Source organism: Mastigoproctus giganteus, chromosome 12 (genome assembly GCF_048544385.1).
Source record: "Mastigoproctus giganteus isolate SK-2022 chromosome 12, ASM4854438v1, whole genome shotgun sequence".
Taxonomy (NCBI): domain Eukaryota; kingdom Metazoa; phylum Arthropoda; class Arachnida; order Uropygi; family Thelyphonidae; genus Mastigoproctus; species Mastigoproctus giganteus.
The window spans coordinates 144048187-144063382 of NC_143586.1; the positions used below are offsets into that span (position 1 = coordinate 144048187).

Consider the following 15196-nt stretch of genomic DNA (forward strand, 5'->3'; position numbering starts at 1 on the left):
CTCTCGACTGGCCAATCTTAACTTTTCAACACTCCTGTCTCAAAAGCAGTGTGTTACAAGGTGTGTAGTATGACATGGTTGTTGTAGGGCTTTAGGCACATCAGCAATTAGGCCACATCGTGGCGTATGTCTGTAAATTGCGTGTTCTGTGATCGATTTTCTTTGCTGTACAAAAAACCCGAGCTTCCGGGAGGGAAAAAACTATGCTACTCTTGTCTGAGGCCGACTAACTCAGCCACATTGTGAAAAGGACCAAAAAAATCCCGTCATTGATGGGATTTGATCTCAGGTGTTTTCCCAGTGTGGGGAGGGGGGAATTATACCAACTGGGTTACGCACGAGGGCCAGTAGAACTTGGAGTGTTCTGTTGATACAGGCGTGGATTTTCATCACAACGGAGGTAAACGCATTATTCTAGATAGCTTTTAGACCTCGGCATCCATGGTTTTTGTTCAATAACTAATGCCCCAAGCCAAAACACGAAATACAGCATCAAACCATCACGCTCCTTCCAGTAAACATTTTCCGGAAGGTATGGTCCCGCAACAGGTAGTTTTCTCCAGGCATCACTACCACACCCAGGCATGACCGTCAGATCTTTTCCTTTGGATTCAGCAGTCCAAAGCACAGCCTTCAATTGGTCTGCAGTCCAACAACAGCGTGCCTTATACCAAGCTTGGAAGTGTGATTAGTGGCTTGTGGACTGGACTGGACTGGACGAAAGTGGCAATCCTTATTATGTCGTTGCTATAAGGTTTTAGGAGCATCAGCTACTAGATCTGTAAATTGCACGTGTTGTGGTCGATTTTCTGTTTGCTGGACAAAAAACCATTCCACTTCCATTGGAAGTCATATCACGAACAGTCGACCTAACGATCTTTAGTATCTCTCTTGATCGCAGCACTTTGCCCTCACAATCGTTCTATTGTCTCTTCAAAGACCTTTTAAGCATATTTATAATTGTCTGACATCGGGTGCTTGGCTAGGACGTGACTATCAACGGATAGTAATGACAGGGCAGCGTATTTTTTGACGACCACGAACTGCTTACCTACTCTGATGTAATAAATAACCAGATTCTCTATTGATAGATGAAAAAAAACCTATAGGGAGGAGCTCTAGCAAAGTGTCTTAAATAGGCAGCAAAATAATTAGAATCGCCAATTAAGATTCCAACAATCAACTAACTGCTAGTTGAAGGCAAACTTCCATCTGGTGTTGCATTAGTGGGTAGGTTGAACACAGCCTGTTAGAGGGAATGGACATTTTATTCCCCCTGTTATTGTATAACCTTAATTTCTTGTATCATTTACCGCTGCTAATGCTTCCCTAGATAGCATACATTTTTTGAAAGTTAAATAAGTTAAGCAATATTTGACTTTTAAGAACAACTCAACATCAATTACTTTTTCATTCTTACTAGTTATGTTAATGTCTCTTGTGGACAGTAATCATCCCCCTCAAGTAAGATAAATTTGTAACTAAGCATTAACAGGAACAGTAGTGACGGCAGCTGATTTAATTTTGTAGCACCAGAATAGCTTGGCCCCAATGTTTAAATCGTATAGAGGTTTATCTAATTGTTTAATTTGAAGTTTACCTTTGTATGATTATGATTGATGCAAAGCTTTTTTTAAAAATTATCTTGTCGTTTTGGATAAAAACTAACAAAAGTACTCAAGGCTATGAAATGAAGGGCGCCTTCGTAGCCAGGAGCAGCAGTACGTAGCACACGCTTTTTTATTAGACCGGGGTTCGAGCCGGTGAGCCACTAAATACGGAGGATGCGGAAAGGTCAGGAAATGACCGCCGCATATCCCTAGAGAAATATGGCCTTAGTTGCTAATGCTCCTAAAAAATAAAGAAATAGTGAACTGAAGAGTTTTGCTGCGGCTCAGCTTAGCCACCAGTAGGCACTTCAAAGTTCCGAATCATTGCTTTGCACATGCGTGGGTTATTTGGTTTAACACGATAACTTTTTAGAGCGGCATTGTCTTCGCTTAGGTCTATTATCTTACATTATATAAGATTTAACATTGGCTAAAAACACCAAATAAACAGAAACCAATAAAAAAAAGTCAGTAATAAATTCAAAAAGGTGTTTACTTTTATTTTTTCCAAGCTACTGTAGTGTCATGTCACTTAAGTGCTAGCCACTCCTGGGAAAGAATACCGATTACACTACCTGTTGTAAAAGTTCTAATCCACGACATCCCGTAAAGTTATTTTGAAGAAATGCGAACTGATACAAATTTAGCGGCGTTCCCTTGACGGCACAAGATCCGAAATGCGTGAAATATCACTATGAACGAGACGAAAATCAACAACATAAGAGACCATTCACTGAGTTCCATCACGTCGGAACGTCACAAGGCTAACAATGGACGCCATATCACAGAATTCGAACACTAAATAAAAATACGCATAGCCAGCCAACTTATGCACTAATTATCCAACCAATGAAATAGATTATTATTATTATTATTCATATCCATATGATGCAAGGAAGCCTGAGGCTTATGCTGCACCAGTAAAAAAAAAAAGAAAGTTCCCGAGTAACCCTGAGAGAGAGAGTCAAAAGTAGAAGGGAATCACCAAGAAATAGAAGAATGATGATATCCAGCTGAGCACCCTGGGTATGCCAAGCCCATACTCACCAGATGTGAGCCCCCGGGGTTGCATATATCATTATAACCTTTAGTTTGTACCTCTTAGAAATCCTGAGTAGTAGCTTTGACAATGTACTATTGAATTCCAAAATGTTGTTTTTAATATCTTTAAATATTTAATTGTTGTAAAATGTACCAATATTTCAGGGGCAAAATTTTGAAAACCCCTTCAATACTGAGAAGTTACTTACATCTGTAAGAGAAACTGAAGGCTTTTTGAATAAAATGTGGCCCTTACAGTGAAATGTTATACTGTAACAACTCAGAACACTTATTATAAGGCAAACTCTTCTTTTGTTGCTAGTTATGTACTGGTTTACTTGGGGCCTCCGTAGCCAGGAGCAGCAGTGCGTAGCACACGCTTCTTGATTAGACGGGCTTCGAGCCCGTGACCACCAAATACTGAGGATGCGGAAAGGTCAGGGAATGACCACAGCATATCCCCGGAGCAATATGGCCTTAGTTGCTAATGCTCCTAAAAAAAAAACAAATAACAAATAACTGGTTTACTTTTTATTCATGACTTATGTGGCTTGCATTCTACTGGCATCTCCTTACTTGATATTCTAGTAATACAAAGAAGTTAAAGCGTTTTAGAAAGCCGAGTAAAGGAATATCATTTTGCATTGGTACTATAAAAGTGAAAGTAAAAGTACAATGGTACTATAAAAGTGAAAGTAAATTTGAATCTTTTAAGTATATACTTATCTTCTTAACCTATATGAAACACAATGTTGCTTGATGGATAATTATAATAATCTCTACAACTGATTACTCAAGTACAGTCGAACTTGGTTATAAAGAGAATCAAGGGACTGACAGATTTCCTCGTTATAACCGTTACTCGCCATATCCGTGATAGCGGATATGGGGAAACCCCTGGGGATATTAAACAATGAACACTTTATATCAGTGATGAGTTAAATCTACCTCCTATTTTTTAAAAGATAGATTCAAAAAACAAAAGAAATATTAGAGAGAAAAAAAAAAAATAAGTATATACCTACATATTATTTGTATTAATATGCTTGTATAAAGTACAATACACTTAACATTAAACACAATTTATTTGTCTGCAATTTTAAAACCATACACTTGATAACTCCAGGGGCTCACATCTGGTGAGTATGGGCTTGGCACACCCAGGGTCCTAAGCTGGATATCACTTTCCTCTTTCTTGTTGATTTCCTGCTGACTCTCTCTCAGGGTACCTAATGATTTTTTTTTTTTTTTTTTTTTTTTTTTTGGCTGGAGCAGCATAAGCTTCAGGCTTCCTTTCACAAGTGGATAACAATAATAATAAAGTGTACCGTACTACAAGTATGAACCTCAGGTAGTACTAGAGACCCCAACCCACAAGCTGTACTGGGACCACGCCATAATAATGGGTAGGACAATCCTGCACAACAGACCGGACATAACCCGTGTGGACAAAAAGGAAAGGCTGCCTATCTGATTGATATAGCGGTACCCAGCACTGGCAAACCTGCAGAAAACCCATTGGGAAAAAATCAGGAAGTACACGAACTTAAGACAGGAGATCAAAGAGATGTGGTATATGCAACAAGTAACGACCATCTCGATCATCGTGTCAACCACAGGTATGGTGCCAAAGACCCTACATAACAGTCTAGAAGCAATAGGTCTCCCAGCAAACATCTACAAGGAACTCCAGAAAGTCGCAATCCTGAACATCTGTAGGATTATCAGAGAGTTCCTCGACCAACAGTAACACCAGACATAACAACTACCCTGTGTACTTGGTAGCAATACCCGTCACGAGGTAGAACCCCCAATCAGGGAAAAATAATATAAGAGCAATAATAATGCCCATTGGTTTTAAAATTGATGTCGCATTGGGAAGCAGAAACACTAGCTCAATGTTGGACAAATTTTGAATCTGGGGATGTACAGGACAGTTATCAACTAACAATAAAATATTTTTCTTCTTTTTGAACAGCTCCTTATTACAATCATTTACGTATTGCCAAAAAATTGCCGAAGTCATCCAAGCTTTTTTGTTTGCTGTGTAATCCACAGGAAGTTTCCTTACGTTTTTGAAACACCAAGGTTTTAACAATTTTCCGATAACAAAGTTTTTTTTTTTTTTTTTTTTTATCAGTTCCTGTCATATTTGCACAAAGTACCGTTATGCGAGCTTTTGATTTTTTTTCCACCAACACATTTTCCCCCTTTGAATTTAAATGTATTGTCAGGTGTCAAATTATAAAAGTCCTATTTCGATGCACTTGAAGAGGACAAAGAAAACTTTTTACACACTTCAACATATTTTGCACCACATTCTAACTCACGAATATTTTCCGCTTTTTCGCGATTCGAGAGACACTTTCTTTTGTTAGTACACATGTTTCCGAAGGAAGGGTTCATTTCTAACTGATTTTACTTTAAGAATGATAGTGATCTGCATACAAAGTTCTTAGATGCCCTGCAATGCATACATTCTTAAAAGTCCCGAAATACAATGCATACAAAGTTCTTAGAAGTCAAGAAATCCATTCACCGTTCTTAGAACTCCCGAAATGCATTTGAAGTTCGAAGTCCCGAAATAAATTTATGGTTTAGTGAATACAAGGCGATCTGTAAATAGGGTAATGCGACATACAGAATGCCAATGCAGTATTATTATTATTATTAGCTATATGGTGTAAGGAAGCCTGAGGCTTATGCTGCACCAGCTAAAAAAAATTTCTGAATTACCCTGAGAGAGAGTGTCAGAAGTACAAGGGAATCACCAAGAAAGAGAAGAATGATGATATCCAGCTCAGTATTGTATAGTCCCCCCTCCTCTGGGGCAACTCTACAAGGCCCCAGAGGACAAGGTCATAAACCGGCAGTTAATCGGATGCAAGTGGTCATAAAGCCAAGTCGCCCTTTTCATTTTCGTCTATTCGAAGAATTGGGTTTTTCCGACTACCAGAGCAATTAAGAACGTTTACATAGTTACCAAAATTTCTTTGGTATATGTGTAGTACACTTGTTATAACTGTGAACGATTGCATGAGAATATGCGTAAATTAAAATCATTATGGTTTTTTGCTCATTACAGCCGTGATCTCGTTATTTCTGTGCTTGTTATAACGAAGTTCGACTGTATTAGTTTTTATTACAAATTTTTTCTACCTGATCTGGGTGTTATTTCCAAATTTAACTCTATTTATCTTCAATTATGCATATTTTCTTATTACATTCTTGTATTGCTGGTTTCCACTTGAAAGTCTAATTGCATACTCTTTACATCCATCTTTTATATTCCATCATTTCATATATACATATATAGTATCCACCCAAAACACTAAGGGTATTTCCTCCTCTTGCCATCACACAGAGGCAACTCTATAAGGCCTCTGAATGTACGTTCTACCATGTCGTCAGGATTGCATAAATCTGCAAGAGGCTGTGGTGGTTCAAAATGGCTGATCTGTTAAACCATGCAATTTCCGAGATGTTCCAGAGCAGTTGTTCTCAAACTGTGCTGTGGATCTCAAGGGATCCACAAAGTTCCCAGGGGTATCCATGGATAATTTCTGTAAGGGCAACTTTGGAATTCACTTATTTTGTTAAATAAAATCTAAATATTGTTACAAACTGCATGTCACACCTGACATGAGAATTGTTGTCCACAATCACTCCAAACTTTAAAGAACTTTGTGAGACGAAAAAATTCTTAACACTAGTAGTAGCCTATGAGGTACGATTTTGTATACTCAAATAGTGACAGATTATTATTCAGTTGTTTTGTCAGTCTAAAAAAGGTGGATTGTAAGCATATAATAAATCAATTCTGAATTTTTAATTTTGGATACCTAACATCTGGACATCCCATATTGAAGTGAGCTAGGATGTGAGGATCTGTGGTTATCATCTGAAGACAAAAGGGGTCCATGATCAAAAAAGTTTGGGAACGTTTTAGAGGATTAACAACCAGCAAGTTTGATGAACAATGTAGCAATTGTAAGTCACTTTTGCGTTTGGTGCACTATTCTCAAACAATATCGGCAACATGATAGGTCACATTATCCAGTTGGAATAATTTGTCCTATCTGGGAAGACAGTAATCATGAAGGTACCTGATTATCCACAGTTGATAGGTAGTTTTCAGCATTCAGTGTGGTGTCTAGGAGTATGAGGGCTTCAAGAGATTCCCATGAAAACATCATAGACTGCTATTGCTGCTACCCTCCTTTTCTACTGGACTACGACATTGGACTGACTTCTTTTTGCAGTTTATTGCTGTACTCTCCAATTTAAGACCCACACAGCAACAGGAAAAGAACACTGATTCTTTGAAAAAAGCTACTTTTTCCCAGTTGTTCAACAGTAGTGGACTAGCCATAATGGTCACTAGGGCACATCCATAGCCGGGTAGGCAGGAGCAGCAGTGCGTAGCACACCCTTCTTGATTAGACCGTCGTTCGAGCCCGTGACCACCAAATACGGAGGATGCGGAAAGGTCAGGGAATGACCACCACATATCCCTGGAGCAATGTGGCCTTAGTTGCTAATGCTCCTAAAAACCAAATAACAACAACGGTCATTGGGTAAAGCCAGGTGGGGCCCCCCCTTTGTTTTGATATTTAGTTCAATTACTTTTTTGATTTTAATATTATTAATGTAAATTTTATGTGCAAATCCAAATTATATATATTATAATTATTATACATATATATGTGCATAATTTTTTTAATTTGGGCCAATCATGCACGGAGCTGGTTGTACCAGAGCCCGTTAGGGAAAAAAAGCTCCGTCTGCTCCGGTTGTTAATGGTAGAACAATGCCCTTCAGATGCAAACTTTAGGCACCACTGGTGATGTGTGCATGTAAGCATGGGTATCTGAACTGGGCACCTAATGCAAAAGCTCACACAGAGGGTTTGTTGGATCATGGTCTTGGAAACACTGCTGGTTGTCTGCTCATTAAAGTCTATGGTCAGCCATTCCATTTTTTATCTTTTGGCTTGCACAAGGTGGACAGTAAGTTTACCATGACCATAACCCCAGGGGCTCACATTTGGTGAATATGGGCTTGGGACACTGAGATGGATATCATCCTTCTCTTTCTTGGTGACTCCTTTCTACTTCTCTCTCAGGGTAAATCAGAAATTTTTTTTGGTCGGTGCAGCATAAGCCTCTACAAATTACTGCTGTCCAGTAATTGCCCACCTTAACTACAGCACTCCATGAACAGCCCACAATACTGGTAGTTTCCGTAATACTGCCTCTTCAACTGGTGTCCAACAATCATTTTCAAAGTCCGTCAGATCATGTCTCTAGTGCACATTAAGCAAGTACTTTCAGACTGCATTCCACAAACAAAGTATTCAAACAATGGTTGTTGATCTTGTATAGCAGCTTTAATCCTTGGGTGCACTTTCTTATAAATAACAGTTTCAAATTATATTCAGAGATATGTTATTGTAATAATTCTGAATTCCATCACAGCATAACAAGTGTTTGACCATTCAGATCTGTATTTTTCCCAATTTGTTGAGTGTAGGAATCAGACTGAGTATGCAAATTCTAAATGGGGCAATTCAAATGCAGTAAATAAAGTTTTGTTCAGATTTGAGTTGTTTAAGAAACAAGCCATTTTATGAATGCCGTGCCAATTTCTTGTGAGCATTATTTATTATTTAGTTGACATAGGTAACAAAGGAGCAGTTGAGAAGGTTATACCTAACTTCGAAACTTCTAAATCTGTCTTATCCTTCTGTGTTCTGTTAAGTTGTATTTAGAATGTAATTTAACGTTCTATAATGTAATACAACATTATAGAACGTTAAATTACATTCTAAAAAAATTAAAAACTAAAAAATTCTAAATTAGATTACAAAAATTGTTACATAAAATCAACAAGTTAATTATTTCACATTCTCAACGTAATAATCTTTCAGAGAATATTCTTTGCTCACATGACTACATTTAAGTTTTATTTTAAGATTTTCTTCGAGAAGCATGCAGATAATTATTTGACGCTTCACTTTAATTTAACAAGTACTCTACTGATTTACACTTTATTATCAAGGAAAAAAAGAAAAGGACCATTTAAGTGAAATGTTAAATGATTCAAGAATAATTTTCCAGTGAATGCCACAAGTTTACAAGCATGTAGGCAACAGTAGAGAAGCAAGGCAAATAAGCAGCTTACATTTTCAAAGAGAGATTTAATTGCTGACTGCCACACCATACAATTTGTTGCTACAAGCAACAGCCAAATGTAGTTAAATGAACATATTGGTTATAAGATGGAAGGAGGAGGATGATACAAGTTCATGTGGCAGACTAAACAAAAAAAAAAAAAAAAAAAAATATATATATCCCTGTTCCTGATGAAAGCAGTGAAATTGAAGCAAGTGACATTTTCTCAGAACTGTGTCCTCAGTAATGTGTTGTAAAATCCTCTTAAAAATGGAATTTTTTGGCTGTGAGATGGCTAACAGAGAACAGGGCAAGTCAGTCCTCCTTTAAGGCTGCACCTGAACATTACATCCAAATTCCATTTTTCTGTCACAGTCCCCTATTTAGTTTTGAATTTAACAGTTCCTAAGGTCTCCACTTTGAGGTCCAAGATGTCCATAAGTGCATCCATGGGCTGCAGCAATTAAACAATGTGAATTTTTATGGCTCAGTTGCTGCTCACAAGTCTCACTTCATATCAAGGAACACCAGATGTTTGAAGCAGTGCCTAGTCCACTCTTGGAACAACATGTTGTGACAAGTTACGTAGGTGTGGGTTCTGGTTTGGTGGATTCTCATGGTTTAACCACCTAGACCATTAGTGGGAAAAATCATCAATGACAAGTGTATACTGACATATTGGACAATCCATATTGCATGATATTACCCATCACATATAGCAAGCAATGCAAAAACTTTGCATTGCTTGCTATATGCTGAGGAAAATGACATGCAACAATTTACCGATGGTCAAAAATATTCCATGTAGATCACTGCTATCATTGGGGCTAAAGGTGGAGCCATATCTTTAAAATTTGTTCGCCAAATGCAAGTCTGTATACTTTTAGCAGGATGGGATATGAATTGTAAAGCTGAACAGGATATAAATATTTTCCTTTTATAATTTGTTTGCTTGCTTGTGGCTATAAACACAATTTAATCTGTAGGATTTTAAAACCAAGTTGCATTCTGAGTTCAGGACATAATATGCAAAGAATTAAAACATTACTGTATAAGCAACAATGTTCACAATGAATTTTAAGAATTATTTTTAATGGAAAATCCAAGTAATACATTTTAAGAAGGCAGTGCTTGTTCACATGAAGATGAACAAGGGTATGGCAGGTGTCTATTACAATTATTTCAAAGTGTTTAATGCATCAGTTTCCATGTGGCCTGAGGGAAAGTGCCCTGGAACTGAATAAGTTCACCACATACACCATCAACATATTACAGTATTTTTGACAACTGTGTATATACACAGTGCTTTTGTTTACAGAACCCTAATTAAATCTCCTCATCTTCCAATTACAAGATGAAAAATCCCTTTATATTATCATACACTCACAAAAATGAATTATACTAGTTTTCCACTTCCAACACCCAGGGATAAAAATCATAATAATAAAATATACATGTGTTAAATTGGTGTAAAACTACATAAAAATGTACAATGGCTTATCATGTAAAAACACTTGTACAAACTATTTTACATGTCTGTTTTATTTGCATAACAAAAGGCTATGCAAAAAAACAAGACCCACAATTCAATGCAGATATGAACTTTAATAAAAATGTTCAGGACCACATAGTGGTCATTAGCTGTATATCTCCTCCAAATATTCAGGAATATTAAATAATGGAGACAAAAAATACTTCATCTCTAATTATTCATATGAGCGTCACAGTGAGCACAGCTGTTCTTGATAAAGAATTTATGATAAAAGTATCCAAAATATTTATACAAGATATCAAATTGATAGTGCTATCAATAAGTAAGGCCACCTTTTTGTTATGTTTGCAAAAATGACTAAGGGTGGGATTAAAAGTCACATGCAATGTGTCATTTATATTAATAAATCTGCTTTTAAAAATGATGACATCCATTACTAAAATTTCTTAACTAAAAACATTTGCAATCTCTGAATAAGGTAAATTACATTAATTAGTTTTGTAATATGCTTATTTTAAAAATTTTATTTGTACCAACTGGCATTGTGTTGATGACGTAATATATATCTATACTAAAAAATTACCATTTACAGTATTATTATGAAAATCAAAACCAATAAAATCAAATATTTTAGTTTCTATGAGCCAAACTGAAACAAAAATCTAATTTTTTTTTAAATGTCACATTATTCTTATCTTTATAATAATAACAATTAACTAGAACTAGAACTATTTTTTTGAATTGCACAAATATATATATATATTTTAGAAATTTTTGTAGATTGGTAAGTAGCATTAATTGATGGACATTAAAAGGTAAATCTTTACAAAAGAGAAATAAACATGTAACATGTTTTTGTAAACATGGAGGGAAGTGGAAGTAGCTCACTCTGCATTATTCAGGAAATCTGCCTCAAAAGTTCATGGAAAAGTACATGGTTTATAGAATAACAAAAAAAAAAAAAAAAAGCTCTTTTGTTTTTTTAAAACTGAAACACTGATTTATTTGACAAATTTATTGTTTAGTTCAGCATCCAGACCTGAATATGGCCTAACAACCAATTATTTATGTAGCAGGAATGATTTTTTGTATTTATGGCACTGATTGCAATTTAAGTTTTTTGTTATTTAAGTCATCGAAATTGGTTCAAGTAGGAATAAGAATGGAAATGATCAACAGCAATGCAACAAAAAGGAAACAATGGGATGAAGAGGGGCAAAATTAAGAATGTATTCTGCCTACTGATAATGACAGAAAAGCAGATGTTCATAATTTTTCAAAGTGAAACATGATCAAAAATACTGAGTAAATACTTTCAAGATTATTTCAAAATTTTGTATCAATGCTATCTTCTATTGTAGTAATGTCCAAAATATGATCCATTTGAAGTGCTGCAAACTGCTTTTGAATCTCTCCAACCAAGAATGAAATGGAAGAATTTTTCATTCCAGAGTATTACTATTATTATTACTAGCCATATAGTGCAAGGAAGCCTGAGGCTTATGCTGCACCAGCTAAAAAAAAAATTTCCGAGTTACCCAGAATCACCAAGAAACAGAAGAATGGTGATATAGGATAGGTTGTTGTTGCTGCTATTATGATTTATACAGCATGTTAGTACTTGACACCATACTGTGCAGGCTGAAAATGAATAACTCATAGAGGAAACTTGCCCTACAAATGACACATAAGATCAGCTAATTACAGCTCAGAATAAGGATTTGGGATTCAAATTCAAACCCAGCCTTCCCTGAGTGAGAAGTGGTAAAATCATTATATCAGATAGGTCCACATTAACCCTCCCATAATATATATATATATATATATATATATATATATATACATACATATATACATACATACACACACATACAACATATATACAACATTTAAAATATTCAAATCCAAAATAAAAGAAAACTATCTGTAAATGGAATAATTTCCAGAAATCATACAGAAAAAGCAAAAAAAGTTGTCAACTATGGAACAATTTCAGAAACAAACATGGTTAATAAACATGTAAATGAAAACACACACACACACACATATATATATATATATATATAACACAATAACATATGGCATATTTCATTTCATAACCCGAATCCATTAATTTAAAGCTCCCTTCTTATTTTAATATATGGCATCACTATTTAAGGCACTTGAACATTATATTTTAAGATTAAGTATCTTACAACAATACAGTAACTACCATTAAGCCAGTGAAAGAATTCCGATTTTCTATAAGATATTAAATAACTTCATGAGTAACTTCTATCTTTAAACAATATGCATGCAATGTTTCAGTTATAGGTGCTCTACAAGAATGCCTGAAATGTATTACAGTAGAACAGAAAACAAAAAAGAAACATCACCACATCATACCAAAATTATCAACTGCCATAAGGCAGCAGAAACACAAGAAAACTTATGGCTTCAGTTCTAAACAAATATAAATCTAAATCTTAAATTTAAACTACATTTTTTTTTCATGTCTTGTAAAAAATTTAATATTTTAATAGATGCAACTGCGAATTATTTAAACATGTTTGTACTCCTTAGAATAAATAACTGAACCTTAAAATTGGTTTCACTTGTACACACTTTGGAAGTGTGATATTCTTCATATTACTCAACAATAAAAAGTTGATGTTCAATTTAGTGGTACCTATGTTTATTTATTTTTTTGATGAGTTTTTTTTTTTTGCAGTCCTTTTTATACATTTACAGGTAAAATATCCCAAAATTTAAATACAATTCATATATTTATACTGAAGACGTAATTTGATTTTTTGATATGTTTAAGAAAAGGTCATACATACTTTTAAAGCTGTTTAAACATCAACTTCTTAAAATATGAAACATACACAGAGAACTAATTAATAAAGTATTCACAAAGCATAAATCAAAATATTTATAAATATAATAATGTTGTTTCGTCTTCAAGATATATTTGGCAAATGTTTTATCTAACCATTATGCATACATATTTGTTGCCTGAATTTAAATTAAAAAAAAAATAATAATAAAATAACCAGTGGTTGAAGTTTTATATAAACAATCAAGCATACTTAGGAAAATAATTACAATCTTTGAGGGAAATATACCTTCCTAGTTAACATGGACGTGATGCAAGGAATTTGCTTTTTGCCATGCATATCAGAATCAGTTGGTACGCAAGAAATAAATTCGTACGCAACGATTCGATTGACAATGGTTAGAAGACTTAGTAGATCTTTCTCTTGGCCGTACTTGTCCAGTGCAGCACATAATGCTTGAATAAACCACGATCCGTTCATCGTATTTCTCCAGGAATAAAATCCTGGAATGGTTGAATAAGCAATGAGAAAATCGGCATGAGAAGGAATTCTATAAACATGCGATACGCTATCTGTTTCGTCATGAGAAAATAATTCTACTCCATGATCCAGCCTGTCACCTTGACAAGCCTGAATAAAAAATAATTTTGGTTTTCCAGCTAAAGTTGTACACGCATCTCCAAGAAAAGGCTTAAAGATGTGATCAGTTGGAAACCTACCATCTTTACCGTATAAAAAACCAGCATCGCCATGTGTCAAAATACAACAAGCGAAACAATCCCTGTCTTTATGGTTTTCTTTACTTATCTCCTCTAACGTACCCAAAATTTTTTCTGTGGTGAAGTCAGTGTGGATAGTTACATCGAAGTGCATCTGTCTGAAACACCGATTAAGATTGAAAGCATCAACATCAGTTCCTCTTCTGTCAGACAATTTTGTATGTTGTTCAAATTTTTTGTTATTGAAAATAAGGCATTTTCCACGTGAGGAATGGTTCATATTGTAACTTTCGCTATCTGGTGGGGTATCCATTATTCCCATGTTCCGAGAAGAAATAGGTTGGGGGCGAAAACAATCAAACAATGCATCTCTCGCATCACGAACATCTTCACTCATTTCGTGGTTACTTTGAGCCATGACTGTTTTTCCACAAAGCATTCAAAGGAAACAGAACAAGTGACACACAGCTACTGTAGTAACTACTAGAAGTAAGCCACCGACACAAACATTTCAAGATAACAAAGGCAACACCACAACGCATGCTTCGCGAGACACATCGGATGAGCCATTGGACCGGATGAACTGTCAATGTTAGAGCCCCCTATTGGTCTCTTGGCGAAGTGTTCGATGTGTGTACATAAGGGAACAGAAAATAAATAGAAAATCACGGAAACTACACAAATCAATTAGCATAAGAAAAATAAATTCCTTTCTACGTCTGGCTCTTGTTTGCTCTCTCTCTCTCAGGGTAATTTAGAATTTTTTTTGGCTGGTGCAGCATAAGCCTCAGGCTTCCTTGCACCATATGGCTAATAATAATATACTGCCAATATATGCTAGGGCTGCATTGCGCATATTCATAGAAAAATGATAAAAAAAAATACAAAATTCAAATATAATCACTTCATTTTTTATTAGAATTTTCTATCATAAATTCTCTTTGAATTTATGATAGCTTCCAATTTTTCTCAAAAAAGAGAAAAATTCATTGGTGCATCTTCACCAATAATGTTTTAATGTCTTCGGTTCTTGAATATTTGTTAGGGAAAGGACGATGAATGTTCTGTCCTGATGATAGTGAGTGCAGTTAACGAGAATGTGTTTGACTGTTGAATGTGAGGAACAGTGTGGACATTGAGAAGGATCCTCTCCTGTAAGTAGATGAAGGTGAGTCAGGTATGTACGTCCTATCTATGCAAGTGCAGTGCAAGCACTACTTCTCTGCGTACTGTTTTGGTGCTAGAGTGCCAAAGCTGTGGATCCTGTTTCAACTGATAAAGTTTATTATTGGTTTGGGTGTGCCATAGCTCTTTCCATTGTGCAAGACGTTTTTTGTATGAT

At 35.5% G+C, this 15196-nt stretch overlaps 1 protein-coding gene across 1 annotated transcript; it reads right to left on the reverse strand.

Moving 5' to 3' along the window:
• Nucleotides 1-13399: 13399 nt before the first annotated feature.
• LOC150077481 (caspase drICE-like) lies at nucleotides 13400-14348 on the reverse strand. The gene has a single exon (XM_090385915.1). The coding sequence runs from the start codon at nucleotides 14291-14293 to the stop codon at nucleotides 13400-13402; it is 894 nt and encodes a 297-aa protein (XP_090242041.1). The 5' UTR covers nucleotides 14294-14348.
• Between the last annotated feature and the right edge of the window lie 848 nt (nucleotides 14349-15196).